The sequence below is a fragment of the Alligator mississippiensis genome, chromosome 4 (assembly GCF_030867095.1).
Source record: "Alligator mississippiensis isolate rAllMis1 chromosome 4, rAllMis1, whole genome shotgun sequence".
NCBI classification, from domain to species: Eukaryota; Metazoa; Chordata; order Crocodylia; family Alligatoridae; genus Alligator; species Alligator mississippiensis.
The window spans coordinates 167984149-168004051 of record NC_081827.1 but is presented as its reverse complement, the minus strand read 5'-3'; the positions used below and the strand labels follow the sequence as shown (position 1 = coordinate 168004051).

At 43.5% G+C, this 19903-nt stretch overlaps 1 protein-coding gene across 2 annotated transcripts in view; it reads left to right on the top strand.

Annotated features, from left to right (window-relative positions):
• Nucleotides 1-19903, top strand: part of SKAP1 (src kinase associated phosphoprotein 1) — a 253786-nt gene that overhangs the window by 27522 nt on the left and 206361 nt on the right. For both annotated transcript variants that reach the window (XM_019482590.2, XM_014603650.3), the window contains exon 3: nt 4581-4606. In XM_019482590.2, the coding sequence (XP_019338135.1) occupies nt 4581-4606 (26 nt within the window). The remainder of the gene's footprint in view (nt 1-4580; nt 4607-19903) is intronic.

The window sequence follows — 19903 nt, the reverse complement described above, 5'->3', positions numbered from 1 at the left end:
AGTGCTGACACTGCAGCCAGATTGGGGTCCCTGTGCACGCAACTCAGTATGATCTGCAGGCTCCCTTAGTCTGCTTGGCAACAGATGGTAGCAATTGATAGAGAAGCCTTGATTGGGCTAACCAAGACAGACCATGATAAATGTGTATTGTCAGCATGTACAGACATTCTTTCTCCCAGGAGAAATTCTCCTGGAAGTGATTTTAACCCTGATTGTGCCCAAGATATTTTTTTCTCAGAGTGGCCACTTTTACTTTAAAATATCTGTATACTTGTAGTTTCTCTTGGGAGAGCAGGGATTCCTGGGAGAAATTGAATGCTTGTACAATGCCACAGTGAGATTTCAGAAATAGTGTGAAAAACATTGGACTTTCTCTCTCTACAGAAATTGTATTTCACTTGGTCAGAATCAGATTTATCCAATAGCTTGCATAAAATCACTTGCAGATACAAGAATTAAAACACCAGGCTTCTGACTACCTTACCAACAAGGCCTTCTCTTTCCCCAAGGAAAAATTTAGCAAATCTTTATTCTCCACTTAAACTTTTTAGAGTGAAAAGAATCAAAGTGTGAGATTAAAGAAATGCACTGACCTAATGAGATTTGAGTTTCTGGCCATTTTCTTTTACATTCTAAAAAGGGGGAAAAGGAAAGTAAAACGTCTTTTTGATATTTTATTTTTAAATTTGATAAGAGTGAAGCTAATGTGGGATTGCTGGTCCAGTAGGAAATAGAACTCAATTTTACATTTTTTTAAACAATTTTACTGTATTAAAAATGACAGAGGTTAGAAACAAAGCTCTTATACTTTTATTGAACTGGAATTGAAAGTGACAGAAAATCATTTTGGCCCTGGTGCAGTAAATGTTATCACTAAAACATGTTCTGGGGAGATTAGGACAGTCTCTCAAGCACAAGAGACAAAAGTTCACAAAACACAAAGTGATTTTTTTTTTTTCCTGTCCCCATCTTAGAATCATTAGCTGCTCCTGAGACAAAAGTATCTCTGCTCTTGAGGGGTGCTGGGCTAGGTGAATGGGGAAATGAAAATGTCTCTGCTCTGAAAGGAGCTAGGGTTGAGAGTACAGAGAATGGAAGTCTCTGCTTGAAGATGATAAAGAATGGGAATAATGGAAGACTGTGGTGAAAAGCAAGAGCCAGTCTTGTCATTGTGTAAAAAAGGCAGGTTCCAGGATCAGACTTGCAGGTGGAAAAATTCTGAACCTTGGGGCATTTCAGGGCAGAAAGGATGCTGATGTAGTTGGGCATATCTTTTGTTTGTTACCCCATGTATCTCCTTTATCCTGTCCACCTACTGTCTCTTCCTCTAGATCAGTGGTTCACAACCTTTTTTTAGACTCAAGGCACCCCTTACTAGGTTTAAGTAGGAAATAGAAATACCAGATTTAAAATGGGAATCTATAGTGTTGAAAAAATTCTGTCCTGTTGTGGGCTTTCTGAGTTCTTTGCAACAGAAGAATTGCTTTATTGTTTTTCTGTAGTCAAAAGTCAAATGAAAACTAGGAGCTGGCATTTTCTGTGGGGCACCTTGAGTCTAAAAAGGTTGAGAACCACGGGCATACATGATGAGTTTCTTATCTATTTCATAAATATGATGCTTGCTGAGACGGGAAATTCTGGTGGAAGAGATGTACAAATGACATAATGTTGATGGGAGGGAGGACAGCAAGGTTGTGTCCACATGTGCAAGCAAATGCGCTTGCAGCAGCTCAAATAGAAGCGGTGCAAATTTGAGCCAGGGCTTTTTGCCTTGGTGCACGTGCCCCAACATGCACTTTGTCATGGAGAAAATTGTGCCACTTAGGGCAAAATAACCCTGCCTAGCTCTTCCCAGATCTGCAGCCAGGGGGAGCTAGAGCCCAGGGCCAGCACCTGTGCTGTCCCCAGCAATATAAAAAGCTGCCCTGTCCTGGCCCCATCTGTACAAAAATTTGTCCTGGCAAGCAGCTCAGGGCTACTTGCTCTCAGGAGCTTCTGGGGCCCAGCCACTTGGTACTTGGGGACACTACCCATTGTGCCAGCTGGACTGCTGCAGCAGCATCCTGAATCCATTTTTAAAAATACCCCAAAATCCATGTTTTTTCACAATTAAAACAAAAGACCACACACGCACACACTTGAGAGAGAGAGTGTGATCAGTTGGGCAATGCTTTATTGGTATATTTACAATGTTAAAGCAATGTGGAAGCGTACCAGTGTCTCTATCGTCATAATAAAATAAATTCTAAATACCTATATGTGTTGATGTATGCTTTTGGTTTTCTTTGCACATGATGGGTATGTGACGGGGGGGGGGGATGTGGTGTTTGCAGGAAGGGGGTGGGAATGGGTGTGGGGGGATGTGGGTAGGTGTGGGGTGATTGCTGGGGGGACTGTGGATGTGGGGGACCTTGTGGGGGGCTGCTCAGGAGGGGTGGGTCCCCTGGCCCCAGTAGGGTGCACCCCCCCAAACAGCACATGGAATGCCCCTCATCACAGGGCCCCAGCCCCCCTGCCCAGGGCTCCAGGCACCCTGGAGGGCCCCAGCCCCCCCACCCAGGGCCCATAACTTACCTCTGGCAGCAGCAGCAGTAGTTGGGCACTCAGCCATGGCAGCAGGACCTGGCATGGCACGCAGGGACCGTGTGCTGGACCCAGCTGGGTCCTTCCAGCCCTGGGGCCTCTCAGCCACCCTGCTCAGTGTGAGTGGCTTGCTCCACTCTTCTGTGGAGTGGTTTTTTTAGACCTGGATATCCAGTGGTCTAATTTTCTCCCCGCTCTGCAAGTTTGCAGCACGGGGAACATTTTTTCATTCCCGCATGTGCCTCTTGCCCTGCCTCAAAGGGGTTTGAGACGGGGCAAGAGGCACGTGCGCGCTCGTCTGGAGGCGCCCAAAGAGATGCTGGCAGAAGAGGTGGATATAGAATACCAGAGTATAAGACCAGGTTGCGTAGTGCCTTCCAATTTTATACAGCAGCTTTTTATCATTGATTTAAATGTTGGGGCCTGTTTCTCTAGATACAATTTCTCCTTCTCCTTCTCATATGCTTTGTCCAAAGCTAAGGAGTGAAATAAATATTATGCCCTTAATCAGGATTCTGTTGTTGTTTTCTAATTAATCAGTGTCAGTTGCTTGAACATTTGTGTTAAATCATTTTCTTCATGAAAGCTTTTAATGAGGAAACAAATTGATTGGATTCATACATACTGGATTCTTGCCACTGACATCTGATAGACCCAACCCTTTATACTAAACATTTTGCCTATGAGTAGGTCATTCTGTGGCTTGCCCTCCAAAGCCAAGCTATTTGATGAAACCTCTTTGCTTTGAGTTGGGTCAAATGACTTCCCGTGTTTCTGAAATTGCTGTTGATATTGTTCTCTTATTTGAAACAACCCCTGGCATTGTGCAAAGCATGGGTGAAAGAAGGTAAGATAAATGAGTCTGGTAGATGGTCTGGTACTTGAGGCACCTGGAACTCAGCTCTGCACTCTGCTGACTTGCAAATCTGCTTGCAAATCTACTTTCCTAATCCTTTTTTTCTTTTTCATCTTGCAAATTCAGATTGCAAACTCTAGAGATTTTTTTCTTTGTGTTTGCACTGTATCTAGCGCAGTGTGCCTGAATCTGGGGCCTCTGGGCACTATTCAAATACAAACAGTTTGTGTGGAGTAACAAGAAAATATGTAGCAAAGGATATGCATCTTATCTGCTGCATTTTACATGAATGGAGGGGCTCGTGACTGGGGCTGCAGCTTTAATGCCTTCCCATATTGTCAAATGAAGGTATAGAACAAGAGTGGAGAAACGGGTGGAGAAAACCAGTATATAAGAGAGCCAAAGTGCTGGGTGTGTGGAGTTTAAGGAAACTAATTTTTGGATGGCTCTTGGAGAACCTTAGCTGTGTGAGGCTGAAAAAGAACAAACAGTAAGAACATAGTGAAAAAACTGTTATCCAGTTTTTGTGTGAGATCTGCATGCACATGAGCTGCAGGCACATGGAGAGATTTGGTCTTTTAGTAAAGGTTAAGCCCCACACTGTAGGCAAGGCTTTATGGGATAAACAGCTTATATACAGAATAGAGAAGAAACTTTCTCCAACATAGGCACAGCTTCTGTCCTGTGAGTTTATTCATCTAGTTTTCTTAGTAGTCTTCATATACTTCAGGTTTGTTTTGTTTTATTTTTTCATGTGACTGTAGTCATTGCAAGGAAGGTGCAAGATGGGGATTGTGGGACTGATGTGAGAAATTGTACAAACCTCTTGCTTTTGACGAAGACATTTCTATTATGAAAAAGTTGGGCAACCTCTGGAATTGAAACTGGGGGGTGGGGGTGGGGAGAGATACTTTATTGCTGCTAAATCTTTATGCAGTAGAGAATCTCAAGATGGCCAATTAGCATCTGTAGGTCCTGTAGCTTCTCTTGAGGCTTCTGTTGTAAGAAGCACAGTTTGGACATTAACTGAATCCCTGGCAGCATGTCTGGCATAATTCTTCCATCTGTCAGTTGTTCATGAAAACGAAAAAAATAATTGAGAGACTAATTTGTGTTTATACCCGTTATCTTTGTCTTTCAGGTACCACTTGGAATTTCTGCCCCGAGGTGAGTGCGTCTTGTTGACAATATTTTATTTATTGGGGGGGGAGAGCGGGGAGTTGGGATTTAAGGAAGGTTGGCAGGGAGAGGAGGTTTAAACAAGTACAAGCAAATGGAGGTAGTAGGAGCAAGGGTGGGAAAACTCTGGTAAGGATCTAGCAGATTGTGGGGGTCCAGCTTGTTTGGGACCAGTCATGGTTCTTTTTTCCTTAGCTTTGGACAAGGGTTCCCAAAAGTGTGTGGTGCTCACCTAAATGCTTTATCCCTGCATTGGTGTGGTCTAAGAATGACTTCTGATAAGGTAATGTGGCCTCTGGAAATTGTTCAGTGATACCTTTTAATTGGAGGCAGTGCAATCTAATGGTTAGGCAACTGGACTGGGAGCCATGAACTCAGGGTTCCATTCACAGTGCTGATGTATAACTTTGAGAAAATCACTTTGCTTTTTTGGGCCTCTGTTTTTTTTGGTTTGTTTGGGGGGGGGGGGGGTTCACCCTCTCATCTTCTGAGTTGATTTAGTGCTTGTCACTACTTGGTGTTCTCTGCCTGGCTGATGTAGGTTGAGCACCAGGCTAACTACCCACTATCTCATGAAAAAGCATTTACCTATTAGGAAATCTACAATCCTGATTACTCTCATAAGGTAGATATGGTGGGGGCAGGACTCGGCATGCCAGTTTTGTGCAATGGGTGCAAGGAGAATTGGGATTAAGCTAAATAGGAACAAAGCATTCTTATTTCTGGCATAAATGTGCTGTTACATAGAACTGTTCTTGTGCTTTTAAATTCACATCCTCCCTTCATTCAAATTAATCTGTTTGATTTATCTATATACAAATTATAAATTCTTTAGGACACCAGCTCTCTTTCTATGTACAGTAGTACAGTATGGGACCCTGACCATGGATTAGGGTTTCCCCTCATAGTGTCATAATGTAAATAATCTTAATTTGGGCAGGAGATGGGAGGAGTTCAAATTGGAAGCAACAGTACTGGTTACTTCATCACCAGGGGAATTGTGCCTGATATACCAATATAGTACCCTAACGCAATGGAGTTCTCATCTCTGATCCAGGCTGTTTCCATCCTACAAGACTACAAATATATGGTGGGGGGGGGGCTTTTTATATGATTATTGTGATATGTGAATGCAAGCAGAAGGATTTGCCAACATTCAAAGAAGATGGGAGCTGAGGCCACTATAAAAATCATGCCAGTGTTCCAACTCAGCTAATCCTTCATTTGCTTCAGAAATAAATTCCAGTATGTTACCTCCTCGATCAGGGCCCACTTCCAACACATCCTGTCTGTCTGGCAGCACAGAAATGTCAGAAATGCAGCAGTGCTACAATTCCCACTAGAACAGTGTTATCACATTTTAATATGAGCCGCAGTGCAGCCTTGGTGCTTCTAATTGCTTTCAAACCATTGTTTTCATGTGTTTGGTTGATGAACCCAGCATCTGGCATCATTTGAGAAAGTACAACAGACAGCTGTGTTCAAAATTAAAAAAAAGAGAGAGAGGATTAGAACACATAAAAGGACTCAAAATTAGATTTTTTTGAGAACTTTGTGTAATTTAAAGTGTTTGCATGGGGGGAGGTGCTGCTTTTATTCTTATCAACTATTCCATGTTCTTTTATTGTTTTGGAGGATGTCACTATATTAGTAGGACTTCGTTTGTAGAACCAGGGCCAATGTAGGGGCAGATATACAAATGTAGTTAGGTGCCTCACTTTAGAAGTCTTATGTGGCTCCTGGGATTTATATTGTGGATCTCTAGGCACTTAAATATCTTTGTAAATCTGGCCCCTGGTTGTTTGGGGAACTGATACTAACCTGAGAGAATGCATTAAAGAGGCAGTAATATCTAATTATTTAAACAAAAACAAAAATAGACTGGCTCTTGGATATGTTAATCCTTACTCCAAATTTTAATGTGATCTTGGGGAAAATATCTTAATCTTTGTGGCTGCCAATACACATGCTGGTTCACCTTCTAATTGGAACGCTGCAGCATGGCCTCATAGTCATGTATATAAGCCCCTGTGCGCACATCCACACGTGCAGGCACGTGTGCTTGCAGCAGCTCATATAGGAGCAACACAAATGCAAAATAACCCTGCCCAGCTCCTCCTGGATCTGCAGTCAGGGGGTAGAGCTAGAGCCTGGGGCCAGCGCCTGTACTGGCCCAAGAAGTATAAAAACCTGCCCTGGCAAGTAGATCAGGTCTGCTTGCTTTCAGGAGCTTCTGGGGCCTGGCCAATTGGTATCTGGGGACACTAGCCCCTTATGCCAGCTGGTCTGCTGCAGCAGCCCTAACTGAGAGTTCCCTGCACCCTCTACCCATTGCAGCAGTTTGGCAGTGGCGGCTGCTGCCTGGCTATGACCTGCTGCCACCTGCAACAGCATGTGGCCGCAAGGCTGTGCACCTGTCAGACCCGGATGGGGACTGCATGGTCACAGCAGAAGCATCTGCACCTCTGTGCCAGCTGCCAGTGGGCTGTGGCTACACAGTTGGCTTTTGGGCGGCACTACTGCTATGTGTACTGCTGCCTTGCCATCTGGGCAGCTATCTCCTGGAAGATGTTCTCAGTGTGGTGTGCTCCCAAGTGGCCAGGAGGTCAGCTACTTCCAGCTGGGTCCCAGCTGCCAGCCCTGAGCAGGCACCTCTGCCTGAGTTCTGCCCCTTGACTCACTAGCAAGAATTCTGGTGTTCCTTGTTTAAAAATTGCAAAATCTCTGATTAAAAAAAAAAATTCCCAAATTCCTTTTTAAAAAAATTCCCCAAATACCCTAAAATCTATGTTCTTCCACAATTAAAGCGAGACAGACAGTTGGGCAAAGTTTTATTGATATATTTACAATTCTAAAGCAACTTGGAAGACTACCAGTGTCTCTATCATCATAATAAAATACATTCTAAATATCTAAATGTTTTGATGTTTGCTTTTACTTCTCTCAGAGCACCAGCCCCCTTTCCCGCTCCCCCCCTGCAGGGCCCACAGCTCACCCCCGCAGCAGCAGCCATTGGGTGCTCAGGGCCCTCTGCGGCCAGAGCCCCCAGCAGCGCACCGCAGCCCTGGCCTCCTCAGACCTGACACCACCCGTGCTGCTCGTCACGGGTCTGGCTCGGCGCAATACGGGGTTGTGCACTTTCAGGCAACCCTGGGCCACTCGGGCTGTCACCCAGGGCCCTGCACTGTTCTCGGGGACGGTGTCACACCGGGCCACGTCCAGCCTCTGGTGGCAAGACAGTGTCCTGCCAGACCCCTGGTGTGTGCATGGAGAAAGTCTGCAGTGGGACCTGGCCCGGCGCAGCATGCTAGTGCACCTTTGCATAGGAGCGGGAGGCATGACTGTGGGCTGCGCAGCTCCTGTGCAAAACGCGCTAGCTGCATGGCCTGGGTGGTGTTGGGTTGGCGGGGTGCATTTTCCTTGAGGCTCAGTCAGCGATTCACCACATCCTGTTGTAGGCATAGCGCTGTGGCCATGCGTCACTGCCTCAGCTTCTTGGAAAACACACCCCGCCAGCCTGACCCAGCCTGGACCATGCAGCTAGCGCGCCTTTGCACAGGACTTGCATGCCTCAGAGGCATGCTTCTGTGCAAAGGCGTGCTAGTAGGCTGGGCCGGGTCAGGTCCCGCCGCATGCCTTGTGGAGGGGCTTGAGTGGGGGCCACCGCATGCCTGCTGCCTCACCCACCCCCTATGGCATTGGCGGCAGTACCGAGTGCAGCTGTGGCCCTGGCTGCAGGCACAGCCAATGGCGACACGGTGCTGTGTGACCCGGGCTCTATACATGCTGAACGGACCTGGCCCATCCCATTAGCACATGGCTTTCCTGTTCCTGTGCAAAGCCATGCAGTAGTGGGCCAGGCCAGGTCCATTCAGCATGTACAGAGACTGGGTCACACAGTGCCATGTCACTGCTGGGTGTGCCTGCAGCTGGGGCATGGCTGTGCTGGCTTCTGCTGCTGGCACTGTGGGGGGTGGGTGGCAGGGCAGGAGTGTGGCAGCCCTCGCTCAAGCCCTCCACAAGCCCACCCACAGACCGCACATCCCCTCGCCCCTGCCATTCCCCATAACCCCCAGCACTCCTCACACCCACCCATACCCATAACCACCCCCACGTCCTCACTTATCCATGACGGCACCCAGCACCCTGATCCTTGCCAAGCTTCTGTTTGCCCCAGCACGCTAAGGGTTTGTACCCCATGTGCTGGAGCAGCAGGAGCACTGTAGAGAGGCTCTGGCCAGAAACCAGACTATCTTTCTGGAGGACTGGCTTCTGGGTTAACTGGGGGGCCATGCCCTGCCCCAATTTTTCCCCCTGTTTTATTTAGATACCTGGATATCCGGGTATCAAATTCTGGAATGTTTTATTGTTCACAGTGTGCCTCTTGCTGTATTTCAAACTGCTTTGAGCCAAAGCAAGAGGCACGTGCGGGCTTGTCTGGATGTGTCGTGTGAGTTTAAAAATGGCCACTGGAGCGCTATATCTAAACCTCATCGAATGAGGTTTAGATAAAGCGTCCTGTAGCCATTTTTAAACCCATGGGGGCTTAATATACATGACAAAGAGGCGTTTTAATTAAAGCGAATACCAGGAACCACTCTAATTAAAGCGCTCCCCCCACCCCTGACATTAATTATTCTACCTTGGAGTTGGGAGCCTTTTATAATGTTTGTAAAAATGCTTCAGAGTCCTTGGCTGGAAACCTCTATGGAAGGTATGAATATGTCTCTTTAAGGTGCAGTGGGTTCTAGTGATTAGAGCAAGGGACTGGAAATCAGGAGGGTTTTATTCTCATTTCTACTCCATGCATACTGTGTGACCTCTGAGAGGTGCTTACCCTTCTGTCTCAGTTTGTCTAGCTGCAGAATGGGAATAATTACTTTTTTTTTAAAGTCTCACAATGTGACATTGGATATTTGAGTAAAATATTTCAGAAGCAATGGGATGATCCAATTGATGGCCAGATTAGAATCCCCAAAGCATTTTAAATAGTGGTCCTGGGAGCGGAAAGGTCTAAGTCTGAAGAAGCAGTGGGCTCCTGCCTGCCAAACTTCACTGTTCTTGAAGCTCCTCTCTGCCATATTTTACTTCCAATGTTTTCCTAACGATGCTGAGCAACACACTTGTGACACACATGGGAAGAAGGTAGCTAAAACATCTGAAGTCTGAGAAACATTTAGAACTTTTGCAGGGCTGATACAGATTTTTCTCTCGTGCACAAGTAACCAACCCTGTTGGTCTCTAATGTGGACAGGCTAAAAGTAATGAACCTGTTTCATATAAATCACTGCCTGCAGGCTAGACCTTGCAACTAGGGTGTGGATCTGGTAGTAATCTTAGGCTGGGCAGTTGAGTAACTTGTGGAAAATGTAGCTGAACAGAGGGGAAATTGTTGATTAATTTACTGACACCAACTGATGTAGGTCACTGTACCTTCCAGTGACATGTAATCAGCCAAAAGATACTTGGGTGCTCTATGTTTAGACTAGGAGGACAGCTCTTCTTTTCCTTGCAGGGGGCTGATGTGAATGTGCAGCATTCTATAGAGGCATACATATTTTATACATATGCATGCATGCACACACTCTTCTCTTGCCATAACTTTTCCTTTGCGGAAATAGACCCATGGAAAGGTGCCTGTGAAAATACATACAGGATGCTGGTCAGTTTACCTCTCCCTCAAAGTTCCTCTCTGCTGTTTCTGTCGCCTCTCCTTCCCTCTCTCCTGCTCTGAACGTTTTCCTTGCATTAAATAGTCAACAGTAGCTTCAGCATATCAGAAACCAGTGGTCTCAGGGAGCGGCAGCAGGCCGTTGTATGGTACTGCAAGGAAATTTAGGATTCAATATAGTAAGGAAGAAACTGGGGGAAGAGAGTTAAATGAAGAGAGTTCATCCATGGAAGGAGAACATTTGGGAAGAGAAGAGTAGGGTGGGATCAGTGCAAAGGGAGGGTTAGGAGACAGGTAAAGAGAAGGAAAAAAATATGAAACATAAGAATAGAATGGGGAGTCCAGACTGGTGTTCTAATGCTGGTTTTGAATGACCTTGTATGAGTAACTTTGCCTCTTTCATGGGCTTCAAGTTTTCCCATCTACAAAATGGGGTGAGGAAACAAAAAGATATTTAATTTGTGGAAAGCTGTTATGGAGTAAGTTTGTTAATTGTTGGTAAAGTATTTTTTGAGATTCTCAAATAGAAAGTGTTAATGCGGTTATGTGCTGGAGCAGATTTGTCATCATCCATCACATCCTCTCTACCTGAAGGCATGTTCTTTTTTCCTACAATTTAAGTGCTTCAGTATTGTGCTTGCAGCAAACTGCTGTGAGAGAACTTACAACGATCCCAGCCAACATGTTGATTCTCTTGCCATCAAGGCAGGTAGAAAATATTTAGTCTTCTGAGTACATTATACATTGAAATTGCAGTGAGTAAAGCTGCTGGAAAAACCTTCTCTTTCTCCCCATATCCCACAGAAAACTTTGAATTTCTCTGCTGAAAATTTTAATTAAAGTTTTAATAATTTAAAAACCAAAAACAGATAATCAATTAAACCTCATTTTCTCCCCAAAATCAATTTAGATGATTCTTTTAAAAGCCCTAGTCCTCTGTGCTGTACAGGTGTGTTCCAAGACAGTCCTTGCCCTAAAACATTTTTTGATGAAGTAGATGATACAAAAGTGAGAGAAAGCAAAGATTGATTTTCCAGATGAGGACCTGAGGCACAGGAAGACTTGCCCAGGACCCCAAAGCATCTGTGGGGCTGAGCTAGAAATTGAGCCCTGTGTTCTCTGAGTTCCAGTCCTTAACCACAAATAACGTTCTTCTTTGAAGAAAAGCAAGGAAGAATATGGTATTTCATAAAAGAGAGGGGAGGAGTGTCTTGTGTAAAGTGCAGCTTAAATATTAGGCCACATCATGCTCCATAAAAGGATTAGGTACATAGCTGTGGAAAGTCTTTTGCAGGACACTTATCTTATAGTATATACCATTTTGATGAAGTATCACTTTACTCATATCAACCCTACTTATTTTGGCTCAAATGCACACTTTTTTTCTGGGTCATTGAATGTTCACTGGGTTGGACATTGCAGCAAAGCATGAGGTATGTATACTTGAGGAACACATGCAGCTTCTTTCATTAACTGGCATGATACAAAGGCCTGGAGTGTTAGATTTATGAAGTAGTTTTCTATATAAAGCCTCAAATCTATTGAATTGAACTGAAGCGGAGCTGGATGGGAGACGGAACTGTGTGTTTCCTTGACCACTGCTCCCTGGTATTGCATATTTGGTCCATGTAGTTATGACAAGTACAAGTAGCAAATCATTAAAGCTGCAGAAACACTGTCTTTACTGTAAGGATTCCCTTTGAAGCAGAGGCAGAGTGTTCCTGAATTAATGGAGTGCATAGTGATTTTACTAAGTTTTATTTATAAAAAAACCCTCTTTGCTTTCATGCCAAAAGGCTCCAGCACAGTTGTAAGCAGGGTTCGTACACAGAAACCCTGCCTAGATTTATGACGTGTTTGAAAATGCAAGGAAAAAAGTATTGAATTGACAATATTTATAATGTATTGTTAAAATATCTATCCTATCACCATGCCTGGAATTCCCCTTCTTTATAAACATAAGTGCCAGTTACAAACCTTAAAATGTCATAACACAAAGAGATTAAAAAAAAAAAAAAAAACCCTGAAAAGTTTTGTTAGAATGCTTTATAAAGTCCAGGATGTGGGTGGGGAGGGATGTGTGTCTGTGGGAGGGAGGGGGAGTTAATTAATGAAAAATAAAACATACACAAGGACATATGTTCTTTAACTTAAAAAAAAAAAAAAAAGCTTTAATATCAACATTTTTGACAGCTCCCTTTGTCAGCTGTATGGCTTTGCTTCCTGCAGCTTTGAGTATGCTTTTCTTTGTCTGTTTGTGTGTGTTACACTTAGTGCAAATTAATCTATGTAAAGACAATACATGCTAAATATTTTTGCAGTAAAATCCCCCCTGTTTTGGTATCTTTTCAAACACTGGGAGGCCAAGCAGCTTTGCTTTATATAAATATTGCATGGTCTGATCCATAAATTACCATGCATGGATTTTGGAGGCAGGCAACTACTGTAGGTGAAAACAGAATACTTTTCTCAGAAATACTTCATATGGAATAGATCTCTTTTATGGCATGCATCTATTTAACTATTACCACTGTGTCATGGTGTGAAATTAGCAGTATTGCACACTGCTTTACCTCAACTGTAAGCATTTAAACTGGAGTCAAGCCTCCCCTGCTCCCCCCCCCCCCCCCAATTCATAACACTTAACGTATATAATTTGCTGTTAGCCCTTCTGACCCCAAGTGACTAGCCAAGAATTTGGAGTCTTCCTAAGTTATTTAAATTTAGTAAGAAAAATGATGATGGAGTTGGGACTCCTGAAGCAGAGGTCTGCTATTTGTTTATAAGACTGTGCAACATCCTGCTGTCTTGAGCATAGAAGAATTCAAACAAATGGACACAGATTCCCTGTTTGCTCCAACCTCTTTAAGCCAGCACCCCAGCTCCAAAATCCAGTATCAAGACTTCTCCTAGAGTTAGGCACCACTGCTGTTCAAGCTATATTACAGTTTCTTCTCTCAGTGCCCACGTGCCTTCTTGCTTCTGTTCCTGAGTTCTTTCTTATCTACCAACAAAACTCTCTCTTTCCAAAAGAGTGTTCAACCAAAGCCCCTTTGCTCAAAGTATGCAAGTTCCTGAGCAATTTTTCATTTGCCTTGTTTTGGACAGAAATGTGTACTTGGTTGTCTCTGTCAGATATCTTAAATGAAGGGCAATTGTTAAGCCACGGAGTTCAACAAAGGGGAAGAAGCAATAACTGTATGTTCTTGGATTCCCTTTTATTTGTTGCATGATTTTTTTTGAACTTTCTAGGGTGCATTTGTGTAGGTATGGAGAAAAAAAAAGATCATCCCAAGGGTTAGAAACTCCTTTTGAAGAGAGATTAGGTTCTAGTGCTGTCGCACAACTCTGGAAGCTGAACAGAACTTATAATATAATTGGAAGACCTAACAAAGATGAGTAGCTTTAAGATGGTCTTTTTATAAAGTGCTCAAGAGGAGCTCACCTGTTACGCTTCTGAAGTTTGTGTTAAAACTCTGTAAACATGAATGTGAACAGAATTAGGCTAATGATGACATGAAATCATAGAACAAGTATTTGAGAGGCAAGAGTTTTTGTGGGTTATACCTTATTTAACAAACTTCTGCCCCTTTCTTGCATCCTGAACCATCATGGCTATAACATCAGTTCAACATCAGGGGTACTTGTACATGTGACAGCTGTCACTATGTACACGTGATATAAATGTAATTTGTGTGTCTTAATGGCGTCACACATTACACGTGCACCAGTTTGGGGGGTTTAGATGATTTTGTATTGCTGCAAACTAAACTACATCTGGATGTAGTTTAGTTTGCAACGTTGCAAATTGCAACGATGCAGCTGTCAGCTCACCTCCTTGCCATGGGAGAGGTGGGCAAGCTCCACAGGAAAAAAAGGATCGGGCCCCTTGCTGCTTCTGCCTTCAGCAGGCACCTGCTGAAGGCAGAAGCAGCGAGGGGACCAATCCTTTTTGGCAAGCCAGCCAGCCTCTCCTGCAGTGAGGGTTGAGCTGCAGGGGGGCCCCCAGTCCTCCATCCATGGTGGTAGCACCTCCTGGGGCTGCCAGGGCAGGCTGCTAGCAGGCTGGGTGTACCCAACCCAACTCTTCCCTGAGCCCACCCTCTGGAAGCCCACCGAGTGCTGCTCCCTGGGTGGGCTCGCAGAAGAGTTGGATCAGGCTAGGTGCTGCCTCTGAGCTAGGGCAGCACCCAGCCTGCTAGCAGCCTGCCCAGGCAGCCCCAGGGGGTGCCGCTACTGCGGAGGGATGGACCAGGGCCCCCCCACAGCTCAGGGGCTGCTTGACCCACTGGCAGCTCACCCCCTTCTCCCCCTGGGCTGCGGGCAGGCTCCAGCTCCAACAAAAAACAAAAGGATCGGGCCCCTTGCCATAATGTGATGGAAAAATTGAAATGGTGGGTTTCAATTAAAAACCCAGTGTTTCAGTTTAGGGGGCATAGAAAATAAAACCCTCAGGACTAACCCCCCATCACGTGTACAAGCATCCTACTATTACAAGTTGTTTTTCTTTTTAAGCAGAGGCTTGAATTCAAACCCCTCCCAGCCTATGGGAATTTGTTTCATCTTGCTTACCAAATGCCTGTCCAAATTTCTATTTTGCTGACCAAACTGTGTTTAAGTAATTCAGTCTAGCTGAAATGGAGGAGACTATTGTAAGCTCTTCGGGGCAGGCACTATGTTGTTATTCTATGTTTACATAGTGCCTAATGAACTGGAGATCTGATCTATGTGTCTGATATGATGGTAATACAAATTAAAGTATTATACTGTCTGACAAAGTTCTTTGGGTAAATGTGATACCTTTTACTAGACCAACTAAATAGTTAGAAAAATTGTTCCTTGTAGCTTTTTGGGCACAAACACCTTTCTTTCGGGGTTGTGCCCAAAACCTTACAAACAGCACTTTTTCCAACTAATAAAAGACATCACATTTCTCCAAAGAACCTTGTCTGTCTATGTCCTTAGACCAGCATGGCTACAATCAACAACCCTAAAATATTATACTGTGTTAGGCAAGCAGAGTGTTTTGAAGCAGTTTTCCCTGCAGTTCGTCTCTGCATGGGTAAGTAGACTGTGCAGGGTCTCTCTGTCCCTCTCAATTATAATCCTCTCCAGAGTGGCTGGGAGGGTTGCATGACTTCTTAAAGGACAAGGGATATACTAGGAAATGGAAGGCTTAAAAATGTCAGTAAAGATGCTAAATATACAACAGTTTGGGGAATCCCAGTAAGTTAAATATTAACAAGTTCTATTGCTCTCCCTTTGGTCAGTTAATAAAATACTCTAATTATTAGGTTAAGCTCTAAATTGCCTGACAGGCAGTCCCTGAAATACGGAGAACCTTCTAAAATGAACCCTCCGTGAGTCTTTTGAACCTGTGCATGTAATAGGAAGGCAATGGTGTTTTATGGAGAAATCTCTAGAGTGACTGCATTGTGCTTAGATGAACACAAAGCCCAGCATTATACCGTGCTCATGTGGAATAGAAGAGCACTGAAGAAACTGCCCTACTGGGGATGAAGCATGATATAGTGTTCACATATTATATCACCTGGGCCTTTGCTTGGTATGTAAAATCTTAGAATGAGAGAACCTAGGACTTTGAAAAGGGATGTAAATGCTCTGAGTTAGTTAACAGGTTTTAAAACACTGCCCCTAGAAAAAAGAGCGAGATGAGTGACTGAATCCATTCTGCAGAATGACCATAGTTGATGGGAAAAGCAGTGCTGTTTATTTCTGTAACTCTTGTTCTATTTAGCATTAAGCCTGAGAATCTAAAGTCCCAACTTCTCCGAGCCCCATGGTAGAATTTTGGGTCTGGCCCATTTCTGTTTCTAGCAAATGTGAATTTTTTTTAAGTGGTTTAGTCCATGAGCTCTGCTTTCAGGGAGAAATGGGTATTTTCCCTTTCCTGTCACTTTATTATTTTTTAGTATGCTTGCTTTTTCTGGTTCTGTGTAGCAAACTATGGTAACCTCTGTGTATGTGATTCTTTCTTGAAAAGGGACTGTGACATAATTACTTAACTTACAGTAGTGCTTAGAGGCCTCCTTGTTCTACATGCCATAAATGCACGTATTCTGGCATGTACTCTTGTGTAACAAAGCTGATCCCTAAGTGTTTGGAGTCCTCAGTAAGCTCCCTTTGAGGGGGAAGCCAACGCAAGTGTGGGAGGGAACTAATTGGATTTTGTTGCTACTTGCACCTCATCATCAGAATTGTTTCCTGAGTTCTAATTACAGGGCTAGTTGTTTTTGCCCTATTAAGTCAACCAAGGGCAAATACTGAAGATGGTGGCTCAAGGTATCCTTTAGCCTGCAGAACCATTTATTTATTGTCCATAGTATCTCTGAGGTCCCAGGCTAAGATTGAAGAGCTGATCTGGAAATGATTATTATCTGACCAACTTAACCCCCCACTCCCATTTTCTTTCAGTAGACTTTCAAAAGGCAAAGCAAAGCAGTCAGTGTCTGTATGCAGGTTGCATCACTGCCTGCATCCATAGAAGATTATAGAAGATTAACTGCTTTTTTTCATGAGTGAAGGAAGCAGCGAGGAGTATGACCTGTTGATGGGTGAAATGTCTCTGGTTTGTGTTGGCTCCCAGAGGTGATTATATTCACAGAAATCATTTTCCAGGTACTTCAGGCCTTAGTCACATCATCCTCTTTCCAGTCTTGGATGCACCAAATTCTAGAGCAGGCAAGAATTCAGAGTGGATTTGTAGAAGTCAGTAGTGAGCAGGCTTTTCCATAAAGGCGAAGAGGGATTTGATGTCAGACAGCTCAGAGGAACAAGTCTAGGGGAGATGAAGGAGTTGCTGTGGACTTACTAGTCACGGAAGGACAAACAGACAAAGGAAACACCTCCTTAACTGAACCCAAGCTGAAAAAATGAGTATGGGGTAAGGAAAGGAAGCATGAACTAATATACAGGCAGTCCTCAACTTACAGTGTTTCGAGTTACAGGCAGTCCTCGGACTTATGACACAATTGGTTCCTGAAAACCCATCTTAAGACGTTGCAACTCAGAACCAATTTTCTCATAAGAACCAATGTTATAAATGGGGGATTGGTTCCTGAACCAAGGCCCGATACCCTGTTTTCACCAAAAATACCCCAGAATTTTGTACTTGATCAATTATAGATGAGTAATATAGCTACATTAATGTGTTTATATTGTAAATAGTAATCATATTGTTTTGGAAGAACTTCTTTGAGGTGACTTTGCTGGACTTTTTGAAAGGTTCTTGGTTGGAGTCTTCTCAGGAGTCTTGGCTGCAGGTTTTTCTGAAGTCTTGTCTGCTTTCTTAAAGAAAGTGTCCAAGGAAGTTTGGACAGATGTTCTCCAGGGAGATAAGTGACGCAGCAAACTTCAATACGATTGCTATTTGCAATATAAACACATTAATGTAGCTATATTACTCATCTATAATTGATTGAGTACAAAATTCTGGGGTATTTTTGGTGAAAATAGGGTATCAGGCCTTGGTTCAGGAACCAATCCCCCATTTATAACATTGTTTCTTATAAGAAAATTGGTTCCGAGGTACAACGTTTCGACTTAAGACATGGTTTTCAGGAACCAATTGTGTCCTAAGTCCGAGGACTGCCTGTACCAGCCTAGAAGCTGGGAGAGTTTTCTTCTCTTTCTGGTTCTGCTAGTGACTCATTGAAGACTTAGTCATTACCCTCCTTCATGCCTGTTTCCACATCTGTAAAATGGAGATCATACCTACTTTGTACAGAAGCTTAATTTATTGGTAGGTATAAATACAAGGTATTGGATAGCTTGGCCATTTGGTTTGCCTTGGGCCCATTTCTGCCCTTCACTGATTAAGTTAATAGGTTACCTAATAGGAATCTTCCACTCCACAGGTTTTGTGCTCACTTCTAGTAGGATTGACACACTGTATTCTGCCCTGTGGAGTTGCTGCCCATTTGAGAGGCAGAATTTGCAGTAGGAGAGTGGCAAAAATTGCAAACCAGAAAACCTGGGAAGTGGAAACAAGGCTGAAGAGGCAATTTGAAGAATAAAACACAAGGGGGAAAAATGGAGAGGAATTGGGAAAGGGGTGGAGGGGGGACTGGATTGGCAAGAAGAATCTGTGTGTGGAGTGGTCTGATACAGGCATCAATACTGAGAGGCATTTTTTTTCAATATAGTTTCCTGAGATTGTTGAGGAGTCTAGGGTCCAGACTTCCTTGCTTTTCACTCTATGTTCTTTTTTTCCTCCTATCCCAAAATATATCAGGGAATTAATTTGATTGGAAATGGCTCATCTCAGAGATGCCCTGAATATTTAATAAGTTTTATCAACATAGGTTGCTGTTACAAATATCTTGTCTGCACTTTTAAAAAAATCACCAGAAGGTTGTTTTATACATCTGTGTTGCAAGGTTAAAGTTTTAAAAATTGTTACATGAAGACAGATGAGGGCGAGGAAGGAAAGGTGGGAATCCAGAAAGGCAAGACCTCATAAATCAGTAACTCCCAGGTTTAGCCTTCTGTTTTTATTTAGTCATCAAGTGTGTGTTTTGCCACATGACAGATCCAGAACTACTCTTCATCTCTTTTGAGCCTTGCCCTCTTAATTTTTTTTGTCTTTTTTTCAAGGTCAGCTATTTCAGACTACAGCACAAGAATTGCTTTTGAGCCAGTAAACACTGGGACCCTTTCCACTACTCTGATCCACCCCAGTTGGTCAAGAACAATTGTGAATTTTGTATTTCATGTGAAGGGCTGGGATTTTCTCCTTTGCAAGCTATCATTTGTTTGATATAGTACTCCCAATCATTGGAGCATTGTCTGGCATGTATTTCTTGCTACGAGCTGGCTGGTTTATTAATACCTGGAAGTTTGTTACTTTCTTTTTAATCTGGCTCTGAAAGGGTTAAAATCTTGTTGACTTCTTTTATTGCTGTATGGGAGGTAGTGGTGGGGTTTTGTGTGTGCTGTTGGGGTTTTTTTTTTAAGTGGAAGGTGATGCTGCACACTGCAGCTCGCCCTACTGGGCAAAGATGACTATTGCATCACTGAAGAACCTATTCTACAAGAGAGAACTTTCTAATTGGTTATCACTTGACAGTCTGCTAACCAATCGTGGACGAGTTACCTCTTGCCTCATGAATATTCAACAGGGCTACCCTCCCTTATAGAATTCCCAGGCATTGTAGCAATGAACATTCTGGAAAATAATACTCAGATGTTAGTGTATTTCCACTTTCTGGCTATTTTGAACATAAGTGGCATTTTACTGGTCCATTAATTTGCTTTTTTACTACATACTGTTAGCAAAGCTGAGTACTGAATGCATAGAATTAGTCTTGGATTGAATTTGCTTGTCGGCCAGCCAAGACCTTGTTGGGTCACCACTTTTAAAACCCTGATAAATAGGTTCCTTCTACATGTTGGGAGATACTTCAGCTTGCGTTGGATCCTAACTTGGTGAGCTGTTTTTGGCCAGTTGATCAGATGTAGCATCAGCTGACCTAGATTTTTGCTTCCACTTTTGGCATTTTGGCTCATTGTGTGAAAGTCATCTTACCTTCTGTACCTGATTTTTTTTTCTCCCCTCCCCCCCCAAATATTACAATTCTGGATGATATTTTGAG